Below are 23314 nucleotides of genomic sequence, written 5' to 3'. Positions count from 1 at the left end.
ATGTTGCCAATGTGTTGGTTTCATTTTGAGTTTGCCATCTCCTTTTGACAATCCCCTCGACCATGTAATGAAATAAATAAAATCAGCTGATGTGATGAGACAACCATATAATTTAACCATGGGTTATAAACATGGTTCAACTATATACATGTTGGCTCATCTGTAAAGCAACAAAATATGTCTGTACAAATTGTCAAAATCTGTGTATTGGTGTTGGTGCGAATGGTATGAAATGGAAACATAAAACTTAGCAGTTTTTGTATGTGTAAGTAAAATGTTGCCAATGTGTTGGTTTCATTTTGAGTTTGACATCTTTTGATAATCCCTTCGACAATGCAATGACATGAATAAAATCAGCTGATGAGGTGAGCCAACCTGTACATAATTGAACCATATGGTTATAAATATGTTATTGTAATTTGACATTTTCTTATCATTTTGACATTTGGTCTAGTAAAAGAAACAAAAACAAAAGATATTGGCGCATAATCATAGTCAAAATAAAATAGGCATTGTTTACTATATAGTTTGGCAGCTTAAGTAGAGGTTATGTTGCGAATAGAGTGGAAGGCAGTGGACTAGGCAGTCGAATGTCATATAATGAAGTAATGGTGTTCGGAGATTTTTCAAAGTTAAAAAAAAAAAATGATAAAAGCTTTAATATAAACACAACTATTGTTTTAATAACAACAAAAACGCCATATATATTCTGTATACATAAATTTGTAAGGATTATCTCACTTTAAAATTTGAATTAAATAATCTAAAGTTTTGTTTTGAAACTGAGTCGAGAACTGTGCGTGTGAATGTGCGAATTTTCACCGATCAGCTGTTAGTTGCGCTACTTGGTAAAATTTACAATGAAAATAGGTTTTAAATTCAGTTGCAGCTTTTTGACATCATTAGCTATCTGTCAAAAAAGCTGCAACTAAATTTAAAACCTATTTTATTTTGACTATGATTATGCGCCATTGAATTCATTGTTTACTATAATTAAATTTTTTTTAGGTGGTCCTGTGTATGAACTCGTTTTACATTTATTTTTCCCAATACACATTCGATGCCTTGCACCAAAAAGGACTTTGATTTAACTGATAAAGGATGGGTGGATTTATATGTGGAAAAATGTGAATCGCTCATGAAGGAATTCACGAATTATGTCTATGGTAAGTAAATAAATAAAATAAATAAGAGCAAGCCATCCATGCAGGTTGTGCTGTCTTTTTTTTTTTAGCTTTACAACACCTTTGTGTTGAAGAACGTAGTCGAAGTGAAAAACTGGAAGAAAATTACAAGTCCCTCCAATCAAAAGTAGCAAACCTTAATAAGGAGCAAAAAGAGCCACGAAAGCAGTACAAGGACAAAAGCATTATTCAAACACCAAAATTTCGCCACAACACCAGCAATATTTCATTAGTTATTGAAAACAACAAGACACCTGCAGAAACAGATCGTACCACAATAAGTGATGGGTCACCAGCATTTCTAAACATGGCAATGGATAGCGAACAATTGCAAATAGACGCAACATGCATTTTAAGTCCGGGACAACATGGCCAAGAATTAACTTCCGCATCGGAACAATTGAGCAGTCCCCCACGCCTAACTGCAACATTGGATACTATTGGAAGCATATTCAAACATAACACGTCCCCCACTTGCATATCCAAAAACAATGAAAATAAAAGTGCACTAGGATTCTTAAAAGCACGCGGACGTGTTGGTAAATCTTTACATACAGAGCTACGTGAGCATAATTGTGCATCTAGCGAAGAAGACAACGGCAATGATTTTAGGAATAAAGCAAAACTTCATGCAAAAAATTCTGATTGGTTGGGCAAAAATACTAAAATTGATAATCGTAGAGCTATGCTTAAAAGGGCTTCTACTGATTTTGATGATATACAAAAGAAGCGAGCTTTATTGTCATTAAACAAAAGTGGCGAACGTAAATTGAAGCAATCAAGATTAACGCAAATAGTAGCAATGCAAACCAATAAAATAAAAGATGTAAGTTGTGTTTTAATTAATTATATACATACCTACATTTGCATACATAGCAATTTCCGAATTAAACTCTTTACACAAAATTTGTATGCTTAGAGCCTTGAATATACATTTGTCTATATTCCCACGGCAGCCGTAATTTCAGTGGAAGCCATTTAATTCGTTGCGCCCCTCCCACAAATTGTCATCTCTTGCTTCGGGAAGTTGTTGAACCTAGCCCTACCCAGAGAAACGGAATGGCCAGAAATCACACTCATTTCAGTATGTCACGTGCAAAGGATGGTTGCATTTAACGGCAGAACATGATCCCGATTGATCTATCCATTTTTTAAGTGCATTGAAGAACCAACGCTATACGCAGCCATCAACATAGTCCAGCGAATTAAAACGGAGCGGCTGCGCTGGCTAGGCCATGTTATGCGAATGAATGATGATGCTCCGGCCAAGAAAGTGTTTCTATCGGAACCCGCCTAAGGAAGCAGAGGTAGAGGGCGGCCCCGACTTCGTTGGAAGGACCAGGTGGAAAACGATTTAAACTCCCTTGGTGTGACCAATTGGCGCCGGTTGGCAGAGCGAAGGAGCGACTGGCGCGCCTTGTTGGATGGCCAAAACCGTTTAGACGGTTAAGCGCCAATTAAGTAAGTAGAAGAACCAACGCCTCTAACACCCTAATATAAAATAAAAGCTATATAGTTCATTCCTCATTTCATTAATATAAAATCTGATTTCGAATGCAAGTTAAATGGGGTTACAAGTTGAGTTGAGGAAAGCAGACTTCCCAGACAAGCGCCCATCACTCTGCCTCAAGTTCGATCTGGATATTGTAATATGTAGGTTAAACTCTTCCTTATCCAGAGTCAACCTGTTGTTGTTGTTGTTGTAGCGATAAGGTTGCCCCCCGAAGGCTTTGGGGAGTGTTATCGATGTGATGGTCCTTTGCCGGATAAAGATCCGGTACGCTCCGGTACCACAGCACCATTAAGGTGCTAGCCCGACCATCTCGGGAACGATTTATGTGGCCACATTAAACCTTCAGGCCTATCCCCCCTCCCCACCCCCAAGTTCCATGAGGAGCTTGTGGTCGCCAGAGCCTAGTCTGTTAGTGAAACAGGATTCGCCGCGGATAGGCGAGGTTGACAATTGGGTTCGGAGAAGCTATATATTGCGCTGGCAACCTGAAGGGTTGCGTTACACAACCCCTTGAATCTGGTATTTTAGTCGCCTCTTACGACAGGCATACCTACCGCGGGTATATTCTGATCCCCTAACCCGCTGGGGCACCAGAGTCAACCTCGACATACGTAATGTATGCCCTGCATTCTATGTGTCTCAATATGCCACCAACCATCTTTTCAATTGCGATGTGAAACCAACACCTGTAACAGGGTTGTGCTGTTGAAACTTCAAGTTTTCTTAGACTTCATTCAGAGGATTTCCCCAGCGGGTTAAGGGTCAGAATATACCCGCGGTAGGTATGCCTGTCGTAAGAGACGACTAAAATACCACATTCAAGGGGCTGTGTAGCGCAACCCTTCAGGTTGCCAGCGCAATACATAGCTTCTCCAAACCCAATTGTCAAAATCACCTATCCGCGCCGAATCCTGTTTCACTAACAGACGAGGCTCTGGCGACTCCAAGCTCCTCATTGAACTTGGGGGTGGGGAGGGGGGATAGTCTGAAGGTTTAATGTCGCCATATAAATCGTTCCCGAGATGGTTGGGCTAGCACCTTAATGGTGCTGTGTTACCGGAGTGTACCGGATGTATACCATCACATCGATAACACTCCCCAAACCTTCGGGGAGCAACCTTATCAATACAACAACAACAACATACAAAATGTCTGCGGTTTCCAAAGCAGTCGGTTCTATGTACCGGAGCGACTCGGGATTTTTCTCGACCAAGGACTGTCATTTCAGTGTAACCCCATTTAATTTGTTGCGTCCCTCCCACAAATTGTCATCCTCCCACCGGGACTGCTCCATATTCTCTTGCTCCGGGATGGTATCGAACCCAATCAGGGTCCGTCACCTGACCCTGGTCCTGAGAAATGTTTCTGCTGCATATGCCGGAAAAGAATCTTTTTGTGACGGTCATACTCTTGTCAGTGTGTCTCGTGTAAGGGATGGTTGCATCACCTATCGTCCTAGCCTTCACAACCCAGGCGTAGTCACCCGTCATTTACTCCCAGAGTGACGACGTCTCCCCCTATGCACTTCAGAATTTTGCAGTTAAACTGTAATGGATTAACTGGGAAGATCACGGAGATAGACGATTTCATGAAGCGGCACAACATCCGCATTGCTGCGATTCAAGAGACTAAACTCACAGCAAGATCTGCTCTGCAGACCTGTTCTGGGTATAATGTCCACAGAAAAGATCGCGAGAGCGGAAATGGAGGCGGCCTCGCGTTTATCATACACCACTCTGTGCAATATCATATATTTTATCCCGACATCGGCCGCAGGGACAGTGTCTTAGAACGTCAAGGCTTATCTGTCCGGTCAGGCGATGCAAACCTAGAAATTATCAACATCTACATCCCTCCTGCCACCTGTTGCCCCAGTGGATACCGCTCTTATATCAGCGCCTTACTCACTGGCAACAATCGCATTATCTTAGGCAATTTCAATGCCCATCACGTTCTTTGACATTCAAACTTGCGGGCGGACAGTAGGGGTGAGATGTTGACGGATCAAATATAAGAAACGACGTATTTGTATTTTGTATTTGTATTTATTAGGCAATTCATCCCAGCACAACAATTTTGCAAAAATTATTTTATAATGCTAGTCGGTAAAAGGCATAAAATAGGAACAATTTAAACTTGAAACTTAAAGCTAATGACTATGGCTAAGAAAAGGGTACAATAAATAATATATTTAATAAATAATAAATAAATAAATAAACGAATGATAGAGTACATTTGCTTAGAAGAAATCAGTATTTTAATTGTCTAGGTTATTATAGAAACTTGTTAATTCTTTATTGAAGAGCAGAGCATTGCTTATAAGCCTAAGTCTAGAAGGGAGCGAGTTCCATAGACGTATGGAAGTAATGAAGAACTGGCGATCAGATATTAGCATACGATGTCTGAAGTGGGTAAGGAGAACAGATCTAGACGACTGGAGAAAATTTAGCCTCCGATACAGATAGTCAAATTCCTTCATATATATTAATTTATGTAGCGTAGTGAGCGTTTTAAGTTTAATAAGATTATCGAAAGAAATGTTTAGCAACCTGTAAGCATAATGAGAGACGTGGTCAAGTCTTTTCAACCCATAGACGTATCTAGCAATGTTGTTATAAACAACATTAAGTTTCCTATTACATACATAGTCACAATTAGAGTAAGTCTTACAACCATAAAGGAGCGTAGGTATTAAGTACGCTTTTGCTATTAGTAGACGAATATGTAACGGAGTAAAATATTGTGTAAGCCAGAGTGTACGAAGCATCCCATACACTTTTCCCACTGTGCGGAAGATGTGATCTTTCCATGTCAAGGTTTTGTTAAAAACTACACCTAGATTTTTTGCCGTGTCAACGTATTCTATAATAGTGTTGTCTAAAATTAAATTTTCCATTCCACTTTTATCTAGTGACCTTCTATGAATGACTATACATTTCGACTTCTTAGGGTTAAGACATAAGCCGTTCATAGAAGCCCACGTACCAATTTGACACAAATCGTAATTTAAGTTATTAATACATGAACTGGTACGATCACTAGGGCAGCACATATACAATTGTACGTCGTCAGCATAAATATGAATATAACAATACTCGAGAACACCAGGAAAATCGTTTATATACAAAACAAATAACAGGGGACCAAGAATTGAGCCTTGTGGGACGCCTCTTAAAACACTGACGAAGTCAGACTTTCTGCTACCAACACTTACTGCCTGAGTTCGGTCGGCCAAATACGATCTGATTAGGGCTGTTGCACAGCTGGAGAAATTAAATAGGTTGTCCAGCTTCTTGCAGAGAACGGTGTGGTCGACCGAGTCAAACGCTTTCGAATGGTCGAGAAGAGTTAGGAAAGCAGTAAAATGTTTGTCAACTTGTTCTCGAATATCCTCTATCACCGATAGGAGTGCCGTTTTACAGCTACGATTTGACCTGAATCCAGACTGGAAATTCTGCAGTTCAACTGTAATGGACTAACTGGGAAGATCACGGTCGATTCCATGAAGCGGCACAACATACGCATTGCTGCGACTCAAGAGACTAAATTCACAGCAAGATCTGCACTGCAAACCTGTTCTGGGTATAATGTCCACAGAAAAGATTGCATGAGCGGAAATGGAGGCGGTCTCACGTTTATCATACACCACTCTGTGCAATATCATATATTTGATCCTGGCATCGACCGCGGGGACAATGTCTTAGAACGTCAAGGCCTATCTGTCCAATCAGGCGATGCAAACCTAGAAATCATCAACATCTACATCCCTCCTGCCACCTGTTGCCCCAGTGGATACCGCCCTAATATTAGCGCCTTACTCACTGGCAAGAATCGCATTATCTTAGGCGACTTTAATGCCCATCACGATTTATGACATTCAAACTTGCGGGTGGACAGTAGGGGTGAGATGTTGGCGGATCAAATAGAAGAAACGACGTTCTGCACAATAAACGGAGACGCCCCCACCCGTATGGTAGGAAGCTGTCACAGTTCGCAGGATATCTCAATCGTGAGCGCAGAACTCGTAAACTGCGTCAACTGGCAGCCGATGGTAACATTGGCATCCGACCACCTGCCTATACTTATTTCGTTCGAGCGTACCGCCGACTTCATCGTTACAGAAAAACGCAGGCGACCCCCCAAACAAGGGATATAAACCAACGCATCAGATTGCTTGTGGATGAACACAAGCGGGCGAAATGGGAGGAGCACCTAAGAGGTTGTAACCTCTCTGCCCGGCGGAGGCCGCAAGTTTAGCGAGAGAACGTGACCTTATAAGACAGCTCGATCCCGGCGACCCCCAAATAAGGGATATAAACCAACGCAACAGATTGCTAGTGGATGAAAACAAGCGGGCGAAATGGGAGGAGGACCTAAGCGGTTGTAACCTCTCTGCTGGTGTGGGTAAACTTTGGCCCACCTTAAAGTCCCTATCGAATCCGTCTAGGCACAATGACAAAGTTTCTATCGCCTTTGGCGATAAAGTGCTGTCGGATGCGAAAAATTCGCTTTCTGCCGACAATATATAATGCATTCTACGGACGACAAAGATAGACGGAGGGCCAACAGACACGCACATAAACATAAATTTAGAGCGTCGCCAATTACCATCACCGCCAAAGAGGTTGAGGATGCCAGGGTTTCAAATATTTAGCAAATGTCTTCAACCTGTCTCTTTCCACCTTTGTTATACCCGAAAAATAGAAAATGGGCAAGGTGGTCCCGCTACTAAAGCATGGGAAACCAGCTAACATAGGAGAGTCATATCGCCGCAATAATACTCCCCAAAGCCTTCGGGGAGCAACCTTATCGCTACAACAACAACAACAGTCATATCGCCCGATATCTCTCCTAACGCCAATAGCCAAGACCTTGGAAGCCATTTTGCTCCCCTACTTCAAAGCAAATTTGCAGCTCGCCTGACATCAGCATGGCTTCAGAAAACTACATAGCACTACCACCGCGCTAAATGCCATTAGCGCTCAGATAAATTGCGGTTTAAATCAAAACCCCCACCATAGAACAGTACTCGTTGCGCTAGATCTATCAAAAGCTTTTGATACGGTCAACCATGGCACGTTACTGCAAGACCTGGAAGGGTCTACCTTTCCCCTATATCTTAAAAGGTTGACCGCAAATTATCTGGGTGGTCGGCAGGCATCGGTGCAATTTAGAAATGAAACATCAAAACCAAGAAGAATAAAAAAGGGGTGGCACAGGGTGGTATCCTATCCCCATTTTTGTTTAATTTCTACATATCTAAGCTACCTTCGCCACCAGAAGGTGTTACTATCGTTTGCTACGCCGATGACTGCACAATAATGGCCACAGGCCCAGGCCCACAGATCGATGAGCTTTGCAACAGAATAAACGGCTACCTCCCTGATATCTCCAGTTTTTTCGCCTCGCGAAACATACCATTATCACCGACTAAATCCTCCGCGACCTTATTTACAACATGGACGTCCCAAATGTCGACCATTTTGAACATCCACGTCGATGGCACTACGGTACCGACTGTCCCACACCCCAAAATCTTGGGTGTGACGTTTGATCAGGATCTACATTTTGGTGAGCATGCAGCCGAAATTGTACCGAAAATCTAGAGCCGTACTAAAATCCTCAAATCCCTTGCTGGCAGTACTTGGGGAAAAGACAAAGAAACGCTCATTACCACATACAAAGCAATTGGCCAGCCGATTGCATGCTACGCGTCCCCTATATGGTCGCCAAGCCTAAAAACTACCCACTGGAAGAAGCTACAGGCCTGCCAAAACACTGCTCTCAGAACCGCCACGGGCTTCTTATGTCCCCAGAACACCATCTACATATTGAGGCGAGAATACTCCCCATCAGGGAGAGAAATGAGATGCTAACCAAACAGTTCCTGTTGAATACTCAGAAACCTGGGCATCCCAACATACATCTGATTGATGAGCCAACACCGCCTAGGGGCTTAAGGAGTCATCTCCGTAAGCATTTTGGGGAAATACGGCACCTGAGAACTCAGCCGTATGAAGCAAAAAAATACAAGCAGGTCCTTGGTGAACTCCACAAACAGGCGTCGGACCTTTATGCCAGAAATTGCCCGGTGAATCCAGTACTCAGAGAACAGTACCCAAAACTTGCGGAAGAGGAACGCATACTCCCCAGGGAAACGCGAGTCACTCTAGCTCAACTTCGTTCTGGATACTGTAACAGGTTAAACTCTTACCTATCCAGAATGATCCCCGACATACAAAATGTATGCCCCGCTTGCAATGTGTCCCTACATGACACCAACCATCTCTTTAGTTGTAATGTGGAACCAACGCCTCTAACACCCCTTTCATTATGGTCCACCCCTGTTGAAAGAGCAAGTTTCCTTGGACTCCCGTTAGAGGATATTGATGACAATTTGTATGCCCTGCTTGCAATGTGCCTTCAGATGACACCAACCATCTCTTCAATTGTAATGTGGAACCAACGCCTCTAACACCCCTTTCATTATGGTCCACCCCTGTTGAAACAACAAGTTTCCTTGGACTCCCGTTAGAGTATATTGATGACAATTTGTGATCGGTCACACCTATTGGATGGGGCGAAGCACTGCTACAACAACAACAACAGCGGATTTTGCCGGCAATTTATAATGCATTCTTCTGTAGACAAAGCCCGACGTCGTGCTAACAGACGAGCTCATAAACATAAACACGACATCCCACCCATTACCATCACCCCCACAGAGGTTGAAGCAGCCATCCGTAAGGCCAAGCTCACAAGTCGATAGGCCCCGACGGAATAGCCATGCCAATGCTTAAACACCTTGGCGATGAGGGAATAAAATACCTCACACATGTTTTCAACCTGTCACTGGAATCCTTCGTTATTCCCGAAAAAAGGAAAATGGCAAGGATAACCCCGCTACTAAAGCCTGGCAAACCAGCTAACGAAGGCGAGTCTTATCGGCCGATGTCACTCCTTTCGCCAGTAGCTAAGACATTGGAAACCGTTCTGCTCCCTTTTCACGGCAAATCTTCGCCTAGCCACGCACCAACATGGCTTCCGTAAAATGCACAGCACCACCACCGCGCTAAATGCTATTAACACTCAGATTAATTACGGATTAAATCAGCAAAAACCCCATCATAGGACGGTGCTCGTGGCACTTGACCTGTCAAGGCTTTTGACACAGTCAACCACGGCACGCTACTCCAATACATAGAAGGCTAACATCTTCCCGCTTGTCTAAAAAGATGGACCGCTAATTATCCCAGTGGTCGAAAAGATAAAGAAACGTTGCTAACCACGTACAAAGCAATTGGCCGGCCGCTCATGAGCTACGCGCCACAGGTCTGATCGCGTGGTCTTAAAAATACACACTGGAAAAGGCTACAGGCCAGTCAAAATGCTGCAATCAGAACTGCCACCGGATGTCTCCTTATGACTCCCGAACACCATCTACATAGTGAGGCCAAAGAGTTCAATATTAAAGAGCACAACGAAATGCTGAACAAGCAGTTCTTGCTTAATTGTCACAAACCAGGATATCCTCACAAACAACTGCTTGATTTAGCACCGCCTCACTACCAAGGGAAACATGAGTCACCCTGGACCGAAATTCGTTCTGGATACTGTAACAGGTTAAACTCTTACTTGTCCAGAATCAACCCCGACATACGTAATGTATGTCCTGCATGTGATGTGTCCCCACATGACACCAACCATCTTTTCAATTGAAATGTGGAACCTACGCCTCTAACACCCATATCCCTATGGTCCGCCCCTGTTGAAACAGCCAGTTTCCTTGGACACCCGTTAGAGAATTTTGATGACAATTTGTGAGTGGTCGTGCCCATTGAGTGGGGCGAAGCACTGTTATTACAACAACAACAAGGCTTTCGGGGAGTGTCCTTATCGCTACAACAACAACAACAACTTTACTTATTCAGGTCACGTAGGCATATCGTCTAAGCTTTAGTCCAATTAGATTAAATTACCTCTATTTTTTATTTGGTTACATGTGGCATCCTAAGGAGTCTTAAATGCGGTGTTAACAGCATCGATATATATATATATATATATATATATAGATTATTTTTATTATATCTATTATTTATAGTATCTATTATATTATTCATACATTTATAATATCCTCGCTAGGAGAGTGCATCAAGTGCTTCGACATCACCTGAGAGCTCGGCGAATGCGCAACAATTAACAACCACTAAACAGCAATTGCTCTCTCCATCTTTCTCAACTAATACTGATGACATATTTCACTTTAGCAGTGACGAGGATGACGATAACCAATGCGATAAAGAAGCAACTGGACTGAAAGAAAAAGCTGAAAAGCTGGTAGATGCCACGTTTCTGCGGCCACAGCCAAGAGAAACAGAAAAGTCTGAAAGTGTTATAGCTATAACACCTACAGCGCCGCCGATTATTTGTTTAGACGAGACCGAGTACAACGAAATAGAAGACGAGAATATGTTGTTCTTAAAAACAATTAGAAAAGCCGAAGCCACAAATAGTAGAACTGAAAAAGCCACAAGTGTTAATAAAAAGAACAAGGAAAAGTTACCCAATGAATTGGCTGCAGCTATGCTAGCTGAATGGGAAGAAGAAGTAGAAAACGAAGAGGAGCTTGTTGATGACCCGGAAATAAAATGTAAATTAGAAACAGCACCAGCATCTGAAAGAAAGCCCCGTCTATCGGAAGTGCCTACTGAAAAAATATCCATCAAAGAATGCTTTAATATAGACTGCGATGAGTGTCAAAAAGTAATGCACTATATTTCGTTTAGTATTTTTAAAATAATATTTATATTAATTTTGATTTTGTATTTGGCTTTTTTTTAAGTATATTGACTTCATGGGCAGCAATATGAGAATGACCGACATTGAAGCGCACCTGCGACGCTGTACGCGACATCGGTCAAAAAATGACTGCATACCAGTTACACCACCGGGATACTGGAATCCTTTAATGCCATCTTTTTCTGACAGTGATCCACGAAATAAAACCTTATTAGAGGATCCATATTTACAGCGGAAAATAAGTAAATAAAAAAGCAATGAATGAAAAAAGTGCGTTAATTAGAATTTGTATAACATTGTTTTTTTTTTTCTAATACAAACCATTGGAATAAAATTATAATTAAGATAATTTTATGTGTGTATATGTTTAAATTCGCATTTGAAATGCTGACTTATTTCTATAAGTTTCCACGTTTTGCTTGCTCTATTTCGATTGCTGTAAAGAGACTCTTGAAGTTGCCGGCACCAAAACCCTAGAAAGAAAACGAATTGTAAGCAAAATCAGGTATGTTGTCGTCTAAAAGGTTTAATTTGGTCATACTAAATCATTCCCGAGATGGTCGAGCTTATACCTTAACGGTGCTTGTTACCGGAATGAACCGAGCCTATATCTGACAAAGGACCATCCTCATAGATAACACGCTCCAAAACCTATTTAATGTTACAACAACCACAATGTTTTATTATTCAGTATTATACACTTTGGTTACAATTTCAAAAATTGTATATAGATAGTTAAATAACATACTTAATTGGCGCTTAACCGTTTAATCGGTTATGACTAGTGATACAACTTTTCGAAAAAGTATCGATACTGGTACTCATATAAAAAACTCGGATCAAAGTATCGATGCTAGTACTCATACTCAGTAAAAGGTATCGTGTATATTCGAACCAAGTGAGTACTTCGGAGTTTTCACCAAAAGTGAAGAAACTTAAAATAGTTTAAACCCGCACTGAAAAACCGGGCATTAAACATTTAAACCGTCGGCACTTGCTAAAGTATCGGAAAAAAGTATCGAGGTAAAGCATCGATATTTTACTCAGTACTTGGAAAAAAGCATCGAGTACGAAATACTCGACTATTTTTTGGAAAAGTATCGATACTACTTAGTACTCGTATCGTTCTATTACTAGTTATGACCGTTCAACAACGCTCTGCCAACGGGCGCCAACAACAGCATAATTTTTTTTTTTTGTTTATTTAATTTGTTCATACTCAGTCATACATTTACCCGCTCAACCTCACTTGTTGTTTTATATTTGCCCTCATTTCAATTCATATCTTTTAGCTTTTGAATATTTTCTGCCCTCTGATGCACTCTATAGCATCACGAGTACAACACATAATGCCATCACCATCACTTGCAGTGTAGGAGTAGGTGATGCACTCGTTAACATCACGAGTACAACACTTTGCGACATCATCGTCACTTGCAATGTAAGAATAAGTGATGCACACTTTAACATCACGAGTACAACACTTTTCGACATCATCATCACTTGCAATGTAAGAATAACCCTGCAAAAATCGCGAGTACTCCATGCATGCATGTATAGAGTACTGGCTATGCCAACCGAATGCTCCAAAATTAACCCCAATTCATACAAAAAATATGGTCCAATTAACATTGCGATGTCCTAGGACTGGACCATATAACCCAGCTCCGCATTACATCAGAGTAATCCATCCCTGCAAAAATTCTTGGATTACGTGTTCCATTTTCTTCATGTTGGAGTACTCTAACAATACTCCTTTGCAATGCGTTTGCGGACCACCATCAGCCGATCATTGATCATTTTTTAACGACAGTGATCACGACACGATGACGATCGAACAGAGTTGCCAAAAGTAAAATATTGCATGCAAATAACTAATAATAAAATTTTACTCTGGCAACTCTGATAAAATGCATCAGCGCACTGGTTTTATGTATACATTAAAGGCTCCATTACTGATACTTAGCATAGATTTGACTTGACTTGGCGTAAACTTGGCAACTTAGCCACGATTATACTCCACTTGGCGCATAAAATCTGGCATCATAATCAGCGTTGAAATTTATTTTTAAATAAATGTCAATTTGTATGACAAAATGTCAAAATGAAATGGAAACAAACAAATGGCATCTCAAAATGTAAACGTCACTTGGAACTTACATAGAAAATCAAAATTCAACAGACTTCTAAGTCAAGTTAAGTTTTGAGTAATCAGTAACATGCAATGTTCGTTTAACAGAACTGTAAGTGACAGTTCGCAAGCCAAGTGAAGTCTATGCTAAGTATCAGTAATGGAGGCTTTATTCACGTATGCGTATGCGTATTATATTAGTTTCTTTATTCACGCAAATGCTAAATAACATAAGAATATACGTAGTATAAAATATAAAAGTTGTATTGCCCCTCTTCATTTACTTTCATTTTAAATTAAATTCACTTCGATAATTCTTTCCGACACAATTCCTCTTTAGTACTTTGGCATATGATCCTCTATGGGTGCTCCATGGAGTACTACAGTGAAAGTACTTTGGAAAGTACTCTAAAGTATGTACTCTATGGAATACTCACAAACAAAGCGAGAGTGGGATCACCTCCTCCCCTAGGACATCGCAATGTTAATTGGAGCACATTTTTTCTATGAATACAGATTAGATTTGTAGCAGTCCTATCTCCCAAAGGAGTATTCCTTACATTATTTATAGAGTACTCGCGTTTTTTGAAGGGATGGAGTACTCACAGTCCAATAAACATCGTGTAGTGATTACAACCGTTAAAAACGAGCAATGATCTGCTTACAATATGTTCGTGTAGAAACATGAGTTGGTCCATTGCTGCATTACAGTGGAGTATAATGGTAAGTACTCCAGTGGACCACATGATCCAACGATTTTTGCAGGGAAGTGACGCACACTTTAACATCACGAGTACAACACTTTGCGACATCATCATCACTTGCAATATAAGAATAAGTGATGCACACTTTAACATCACTAGTACAACACTTAACGGCATAGCCATCTCTTGCAGTGTAATAGCGTTTTCTTCTCTGGCAAAAGTGTTACGCTTTTTTTACGCCGCGCAAGGGTTGTAAATATATTTTGTTCTATTCTAAAAAGCAGGTAACGCCTCTACGGGGTATTTCGTTCTTTTGTGAAAATTGCGGAATGGTAAGTACTCCAGTGGACCACATGATCCAACGATTTTCGCAGGGAACAACTTCTGGGAGAGTATAATGCATGGTAGAGTAGAATAAGCTAGCGGTAACCTCACTATTCTTGTACAATTATTGTTTCATAGCGAAGAGCAGTTTCTTATTACAGCAGAGATCGAGTAAGCGATACCCTGCAAAAATCGCGAGTACTCCATGCATGCATGTATAGAGTACTCGCTATGGACCAACCGAGTGCTCCAAAATTAACCACAATTCATACAAAAAATATGGTCCAATTAACATTGCGTTGTCCTAGGACGGCACCATATACTCCAGCTCCGCATTACATCAAAGTAATCCATGGAGTACCCACAGTCCAATAAACATCGTGTAGTGATTACAATCGTTAAAAACGAGCAATGATCGGCTTACAATATGTTCGTGTAGAAATATGAGTTGGCCCATTGCTGCATTACAGTGGAGTACAATGGTAAGTACTCCAGTGGACCACATGATCCAACGATTTTTGCAGGGAACGACTTCTGGGAGAGTATAATGCATGGTACAATTATTGTTTCATAGCGAAGAGCAGTTTCTTATTACAGCAGAGAGCGTGTAAGCGATATGCCAATTCTTATTGGAAATCTATCTTGCTAATCAGAATTCGGTTGCAATTAGAATGCGAAATTCGTACGATACGAAATAGTATCATTAGTAGACCCGGTCTAAATTAAAAATAAACTTATGTTAAAAATTAAATAAATTATTTTAATTTGTATACAACAAACAATAATGAACCTAACCAAAAAATGGTCACTAATCTTAAAAGCTGGTAATAAAATATCAGCTTCAGCTTAGGGCACAAACATTTTTCTGCAATCATTTAAGTGAAGGCATAGAAAACTTCCATTAATTTAATATTTATTTTTTCACTCAGCTGAGTGATAGTGAAAAAATAAAATGACTGCGCAGTAATTTTTTTTAGTCGTAGTGGAGAACCCTGCAAAAATCGTTGGATCATGTGGTCCACTGGAGTACTTACCAATATACTCCACTGTAATGCTGCAATGGACCAACTCATGTTTCTACACTAACATATTGTAAGCCGATCATTGCTCGTTTTTAACGATTGTAATCACTAAACGATGTTTATTGGACTGTGGGTACTCCATGGATTACTCTGATGTAATGCAGAGCTGGAGTATATGGTCCAGTCCTAGGACATCGCAATGTTAATTGGACCATATTTTCTGTATGAATTGTGGTTAATTTTGGAGAACTCGGTTGGTCTATAGCGAGTACTCCATACATGCATGCATGGAGTACTCGCGATTTTTGCAGGGAAAGGCAGAACTATCACTAATCTGGTAAAATGTAGTGCGCACTCAAATTTTCCAATATAGTCTATTGCTAATGAAGGTATAATGCAATCAAAATTTAGTGCTTTACCCTCAACTATGGTATATTTCAACTCAGGTGTAGAATCTCTTCTTTACACTATTTGCAAACTATGCGTTAAACTTATTGGCAATTACGTTGTTGTCAATGTACTCTTCACTATCGAATTTTTTCGTTCTAATAATATTTTTTGCTTGTTTCAACACCAGATTTTTGATGTTACTGCACATTTACTTTTGGTTTTTGGATTTATACCAATTTCACACTGAAAGTAAATGGAGTCACAATTTGGTTTAATGAAATAATTTATTTCTTCTTTTCACACAAAACCACATGCTTCATTAACGAACATCTGTCAGCAGCCCCAAAAAAATATGCTTTTTACAAAAAATATTTGAAATGGATACCAGCCGTTTACTCCTTAACGTTCAAAAAATCGAAACAAAAAGCATAGATGCTACAACTCACCAAATATGTGCTGATTTTAAAAAAAAATTCATATATCTTTTGCGGTGCAGTGCAATAACGTTGGAAGAAATAAAGTCCGGGGGCGTTATATCTTAAAAAAAAAAAGAAATAAAGCCCGCTGGCGTTATTTCATTTTTTCGACGTCAGTTTTTTTCTTGCAAAATAATTAACATTGCCATCGGGTTCTGAACTATATTCCAAGTTTCAAGCTTGTAGCTTATCGGGAAGTTACTTAAATTTCAATTACAAAATTCGTGCCAGCCAGCCAACCAGCCAGGCTGTCAAGTCAAACTAAATAAAACCGTTTAAAAACACCTGCGGGCGTTATTTCCGTGGGCGTTATTGCACTGTATCATTTTCCATTGTGGATAAGACAAGTGTGATAACTTCTGCATAGACGTCAAAATTACAAATAGAATGGATCACCTGATTTTTAATTGACTATCGCTGTTTCATTCTGTATCTCTTTCTATCACCCGATGAAGATAGCTGGCCCTATGCGCCGCCATATTTAACATCCTGTCAAAACGTTGCCAAAATGCTAAAAAAGCCATATTGAACATCTTGTCAGGCAGTTGACGGGTAAGGCAAGGTGCACACGAGGCTACGCGTCATAGACGCAGCAGGCGAAATTTGTACGCTTTGATGCCGAACACACGTATTTAAATGGAGAGCTGCATACGGAGCGTCAGCTGCATGAAAGCGACAAAGCATGAAATTTTCGTGTAGCTAAGCGTACAGCAATGTTGGTCGCTGAGCGTACGTACGCTTGAAAAAAAGGAAGAACAAGATGTTTGTTTAAATTTTTTTGTATGCAAATTTGTGTAATTGGTTAAAAAATGTTACTTTAGTTAATAAAAGTGCGTAAAACATTGTAAATTTTACCAAGTAGCGCAACTAACAGCTGATCGGTGAAAATTCGCACATTCACACGCACAGTTCTCGACTCAGTTTCAAAACAAAACTTTAGATTATTTAATTCAAATTTTAAAGTGAGATAATCCTTACATATTTATGTATACAGAATATATATGGCGTTTTTGTTGTTATTAAAACAATAGTTTTATTTATACTAAAGCTTTTATCATTTTTTTTTTTTAACTTCGAAAAATCTCCGAACACCATTCCTTCATTATATGACATTCGACTGCCTAGTCCACTGCCTTTCACTCTATTCGCAACATAACCTCTACTTAAGCTGCCAAACTATATAGTAAACAATGGCGTAAAAGGTATATTACCAAAGCGAAAAAGAGTATTAAATACCACAATAGCTTGGTTAGACATTGTTGAAGCGTTTAAAAGGCTAAATAGTGTTGGAAACTAGAAATAACTTTTTATCTAGTCTGCGGTGGTTTAAAATTGCCTTTCATAATTTACAAAGGCACGGGGATGCAAACAACGTTTAATACCTATTTTCCTTTGGGTCCGGGGACGGATAAAGCTGAATAAATTTAATTTAAATTTTTTTCAATAATTGTTTGCTTTTTGTAGCGACGCTAGAAAGTAGCTGCGTGTGCAGATCTTGAGGCGTAGAGAAATTGTAGCTATATGAAATATCTTGTACGCGTCTATGACGCGTAGCCTCGTGTGCACCTTGCCTAAGATATCATACTTGTTTTATCCAAAATGTCATCTTTTGCTGCAAATGATGCAAAATATAAACTTAAATTTTTCTGGTTTTTTTATAGTTTTCGTAAATTAATGAAAATAATTTAGTTTTATATTTATATATGGACCAATTTCTGATATTTATGTTTGCTGGGTTGAGCACATATGGTCAAAAAATTAAAACACAGTTGTTGTTGTTTTCCCGACGCGTTTCGACGTTCTTTTTTCTCACGTCATCTTCTGTGGATTTTCTTTAATGCTAAATATGTAAAAATAATATACATATTAACATTTGATACTTTTTTCTAACAATAAACATGAAACTAACACTTCACACAACTTTTTTTCTTTTACTTACATTAATTATATTACAATTAAATTATAAATTGCACTTTATTTTTAAACAAACATAAAGAGTTGGCACTTGCATTTTTTTGTTTACTTTGATTTGCATCTCTGAATAACAGCTGAGTAGACGCTGCTGATGTTGTCAAAGTCTTCTTTAAAATTTAGTGTGGTGTGTATTTGTTGTTGTATTCTTTGCTTTCTAGAGAAATTCTCGTTTTTTCTCTTTTTTCAATATCTAATATTTCGACATTTGAGAAGTCCGCTATATGGTTGCTCCTTGTTAAGTGATGAGCTAAACCGGTCGTTTTTTTGTTTGCTGCGTCTTTTTGGTGTTCATTAATATATATACCCAGTTGTCGTATGGTTGTTTCAATATAACATTTTCCACATTTATCATCATCGCGACCATTGCATGTTATTTTATACACCACATCATTTTGTTGATCTTTTGGAATTGGATCTTTGATTTTTGTAAAAATATAATTAAGTGTGTTGTTCGGCTTGTGCGCGTAGTTAATATTTTTGTTGTTTATTATTTTATGTAGTAGAACCATGCTCATCACTTAACAAAGAGAAACCATATAGCGGACTTCTCAAATGTCGAAATATTAGATATTGAAAAAAGAGAAAAAACGAGAATGTCTCTAGAAAGCATAAGAATACAACAACAAATACACAACACACTAAATTTTAAAGAAGACTTTGACAACATCAGCAGCGTCTACTCAGCTGTTATTCAGAGATGCAAATCAAAGTAAACAAAAAAATGCAAGTGCCAACTCTATGTTTGTTTAAAAATAAAGTACAATTTATAATTTAATAGTAATATAATTAATGTAAGTAAACGAAAAAAATGTGTGTGAAGTGTTAGTTTCATGTTTATTGTTAGAAAAAAGTATCAAATGTTAATATGTATATTATTTTTACATATTTAGCATTAAAGAAAATCCCCAGAAGATGACGTGAGAAAAAAGAACGTCGAAAGGCGTCGGGAAAACAACAACAACTGTGTTTTAATTTTTTGACCATATGTGCTCAACCCAGCAAACATAATTTAGTTTTGATTGTCATTTGTTACATTGAAAATAAAATCCGAAACACCAAGCAAAACCGAAAAGATTTTTCACTCCATAAGCCATTCAACACGATGCAATAAAACCAGCCAGGTGAAGTCAGTAGTACAACAACAAAAATTTGACGGCCTTCATAATCCGCTAATGAATTTTAAAGTAGTAGTACGCTTCCGCGGCTGCTGGTTCTATGTACCGGAGCGACTCGGGATTTTTTTCCGTGTAACCCCATTTAATTTGTTGCGCCCCTTCCATAAATTATCATTCTCGAGCAGCTCCTTGCAGCTGGACTGCTCCATACCCTCCAGCTCCGGGAAGATATTGAACCTAACCCCAGTCCCAGGTTGTGAATTTGATGCATACATATGTCGGAAAAAGGATCTACCTCACATGGCCAATTTTTGCCAGTGTCACGTGTAAAAGATGTTTGCACCGTTCGGGTTTTCCCACAAAACTTTTGTAGCTCCCTATTGTTCGCGTCCAAGGACGTCCCGCGGTTTACGCTCACACGTACCTCCGCCACCTCCTAGCAGCAAGGGCGACTCCAGCTAACGCGGACGCTGCAACCCATCTCTAAACAGTTTTTGTACTATTTTGCTACTTTTACTACCTTAGCAATATAATGTGCAGAAAAGAGCCAAACTCGGTATATCTCCACATTAGAAACTGGGACATTAATGAAGAAAGAAGAGAAAACTTGGCATATGGGAAGAAAAATAGCGGAATTTGGTGGGAGGTCAGAGAAGTAATAAGAGGAAGACGAAGAGAGAGGAATACGAAGAGAGAAAAAGTAAGAATAAGGGTTATGAATAAGAATAATTAGACTTGGGAGCGAGGAGAGTAAAAGGAAAAGCAGGAAGATCTACTGAAGAATCCAAAAGATATGGGCGCGTAATCATAGTCAAAATAAAATAGATTTTAAATTTAGTTGCAGCTTTTTGCCATAATTTTCTGTGAGCTATCTGTCAAAAAAGCTGAAACTAAATTTAAAACCTATTTTATTTTCACTATGATTATGCGCCATGGAAATGTAGAGGGGTGAGGAAATAAGAGAGGAAGAGAGTTATACAGAGGAGAGGCAGGTGAATAGATAGAGAAAATCAGAACAATGTTTGACGGGTTTGATCATGCGGCTAGGAGTATTTCAGTCTCCCACAAAAGGAAATACAGACTGCTGCCGTAATTTTTTTGCACGATATTTCATATTTCAGAAAGGAATTATGTACTATTTTTTATAAAACTGACAAAATCAATGCTGCAGATAAGTAAAGAAGCAACACTTAAATTTATGAGGGATTGTCAAATGCGACTCCATTTTGTAATATTGACTTCCTGTTTTATTACGTCATAGGAATTCAATAAAGCAATAATGACATAATTTATGATTCGGAAGCTCTACCATTTTTGCCAGTCTCAAAAGTTAGACTGCAATTTATCTGTGTGGTCGGCAAGCATCGTTCCTGTCCAGAAGCGTAACAATCGTAAGGTGGTATGCTATCCCCACTCTTGTTTAATTTTTACATATCGAAGCTCCCTTTCCCACCAGAAGGAGTTACAATTATGTCCTACGCCGATGACTGCATGACACTGGTAACAGGTCCTGGCTCTTGAAGAGCTTTGCTATAAAATTAACGATTATCTCACTAGATTTTCCAGTATTTTCACCTTGTGAAATTTGGCACTGTCACCGAACGAATCCTTGGCGACTTTATTTATAATGTGGACGTGGGAAATCTCGGCAATATTGGACATCCAATATTGGCATAACGCTGCCGACTGTTCTACACCCAAAAATACTGGGTATGACGTTTGATTAGGACCTCCATTTTAATGAGCATGCAGCCGTAAATGTACCCAATGTTCAGAGCCGTAACAAAATCCCAGTGAGGTGAGAATACTCCCTATAAAGGAGGGAAATTAAATGCTGAACATTTTCTGTTAAAAAATCAGACACCTAGGCATCCCAACAGACATTTGAATGAAGAAGCCCCGCCATCCAGGAACTTAAGGTGTGATCTCCGTAATTACTATGAAGAGTTTCGGCAATCAAGAAGTCAGTCATTTGAATAAAGGAAGCACAAAAAAGGCCTTCAGAGGCATCCACAAAAAGTCGGCAGATCAGACGAGTTTAATGGCATCTAAACGGCTTTTAATTATGTAGCTACAGGGGCGACCAGTATCGCAGCCATTTTACTTATCCACCCGCATATCTACAGGCGTACAGGATGTAACCGTGTCATCGTAAGCTTCTGAGCACGAGCCCACGGGGAATGGCCAAGCGACCTTACACGATTTTAGCTGGGTCTTATAAACATTCGATTGGTATCTTTCAAGCGGCCGGAGCTATTTTATAACATAAGGCATTAATGGGCATTTACCACTGATTGCTTTCATTTTCGAATGATGAGTGCTGTCGATGTTGGCGATCCTTTGTCGAGATCCGGTACATTTTTCTCTTCTCGCTAGGGACGTACATACTTCATATTCATACCATGGTATTTGCAATTGACTACTGTAATTACAACACGAAATCACCATTTGTGACCCGGCCAATGAAAAGGTGGCTTATGACTCAAAACAGAAATTGCGAGAAACAGCTGTTTTGTTTTGCGAGAAACAACAGCTGTTAACAGCTGTTTTTTTTTAGTCATAAGCCACCTTTTCATAGGCCGGGTACATTTTATAATTTATACTTACATTATGATTATGTCGCTGAATAACTTCAATGAAAAGTGTCGGTCTGTCTTGCATATTCTTTGTGAAAATTTGTAATAGATAACCATTTTCGTCGTAATCAATTAAAATATTTAATTCCTTTAATAGTTTCATATCTTCTTTGATCTTTGTGCGACTGCTCTTTAAATTCTCCTCCAATATGTCGTAGTATGAACTGGGTATTGTTAGAAATTCCAACCCACGCGCTCTTAAATTACGTACGGCCGTAATAATATCGCTGGTATTCAGTGCAATATGTTGTACGCCTGCGCCACCATAATATTCCACATACTCTTGGATTTGTGACTTTTTTTTACCATTTGCCGGTTCATTGATGGGCATTTTCACATTCTCCTCATAATTGGCCATCACAATGGAACGCAATGCCGAGTAATCTGTGTGTATCTGAGAATCATCTACCGACCAAAATCGATGAAATTGTAAGATACGTTCGTACCAAGCGGCCACTCTCTCCATCTGTAAATCTGGTTGATTGCCAACAACATGATCGATGAAGTCGAGTTTTGTTGGCGGTAAGTCTTGTAGTAAACTTTTGTTAGTGGGTGTTATGAAGCCAGGAAGGAATTTTCCATTGTATTTCGTACGATCAACGAAGGTGTGTGTGATATCACCGTACTATGGGATATAAATAAAAGGGATTGGAAGAATTTGTTCGATACTACTTAAAACAAGTGGTCACATGTGGTATAGGGAACTGAGATTAATAACCACATTCTGTCGATAGACTGTTATATCAAACCAATTGACTCGAATTTTCGCCTTTGAGAGTTGTTACTTCACCTAAACTAACTTAGTAAAATGGTTACGTAAAGCTGCTGGCAAGAATTTGTCGTATTAAAGAATTTCGTAGTTAGTTTTCATGGGATTTTTGGTATAGTATCTCCATACCAAGGCTGTTGCTATAGAACCACTCGCAGGATATATATTAGGCATTAGGGTGGGTGAATTTGTATGGACGAAAGTTAACCGATATTGCGCCATCGATTTTTCGATAGGATTTGGGCTCAAGAAAAAAAAAGTTCCACTACGCATACTC

The 23314-nt window shown here is 39.4% G+C and overlaps 2 protein-coding genes across 4 annotated transcripts in view; one reads left to right on the top strand and one right to left on the bottom strand.

Moving 5' to 3' along the window:
• Positions 1–895: 895 nt before the first annotated feature.
• CtIP (CTBP-interacting protein) lies at positions 896–11860 on the top strand. Its single transcript, XM_067792046.1, has 4 exons — positions 896–1166; positions 1235–2010; positions 10840–11460; positions 11540–11860. Exons 1-4 carry the CDS (start codon positions 1061–1063, stop codon positions 11744–11746), a joined length of 1710 nt encoding a protein of 569 aa, XP_067648147.1. The 5' UTR covers positions 896–1060; the 3' UTR covers positions 11747–11860.
• Positions 11448–23314, bottom strand: part of Hpd (4-hydroxyphenylpyruvate dioxygenase) — a 27252-nt gene continuing 15385 nt past the window's right edge. Inside the window, exons 4-6 of one of the 3 annotated variants that reach the window (XR_010953986.1) lie at positions 22240–22893; positions 11818–11969; positions 11448–11703 (exon numbers count right to left, since the gene is read on the bottom strand). Coding sequence is in view for 2 of the 3 variants with exons in the window: in XM_067792052.1 (XP_067648153.1) it covers positions 12070–12147; positions 22240–22893 (732 nt within the window). In the remaining variant the exon portion in view is untranslated. Of the gene's footprint in view, positions 11970–12037; positions 12148–22239; positions 22894–23314 lie in introns of all 3 variants that reach the window. The other 2 variants (XM_067792052.1, XM_067792053.1) reach the window with 2 other exon arrangements.

This window comes from Eurosta solidaginis, chromosome 5 (genome assembly GCF_040869045.1).
Source record: "Eurosta solidaginis isolate ZX-2024a chromosome 5, ASM4086904v1, whole genome shotgun sequence".
NCBI classification, from domain to species: Eukaryota; Metazoa; Arthropoda; class Insecta; order Diptera; family Tephritidae; genus Eurosta; species Eurosta solidaginis.
This window is presented reverse-complemented; position numbering and strand designations above follow the sequence as displayed.

Bases quoted from the DNA above. Each gene is read 5' to 3' on its own strand.
- CtIP (XM_067792046.1), top strand. From the start codon at position 1,061: ATGCCTTGCACCAAAAAGGACTTTGATTTAACTGATAAAGGATGGGTG. The intron at 1,167-1,234 runs GTAAGTAAATAA...TTTTTTTTTTAG, and splicing joins ATTCACGAATTATGTCTATG to CTTTACAACACCTTTGTGTT. The intron at 2,011-10,839 runs GTAAGTTGTGTT...TATCCTCGCTAG, and splicing joins AAACCAATAAAATAAAAGAT to GAGAGTGCATCAAGTGCTTC.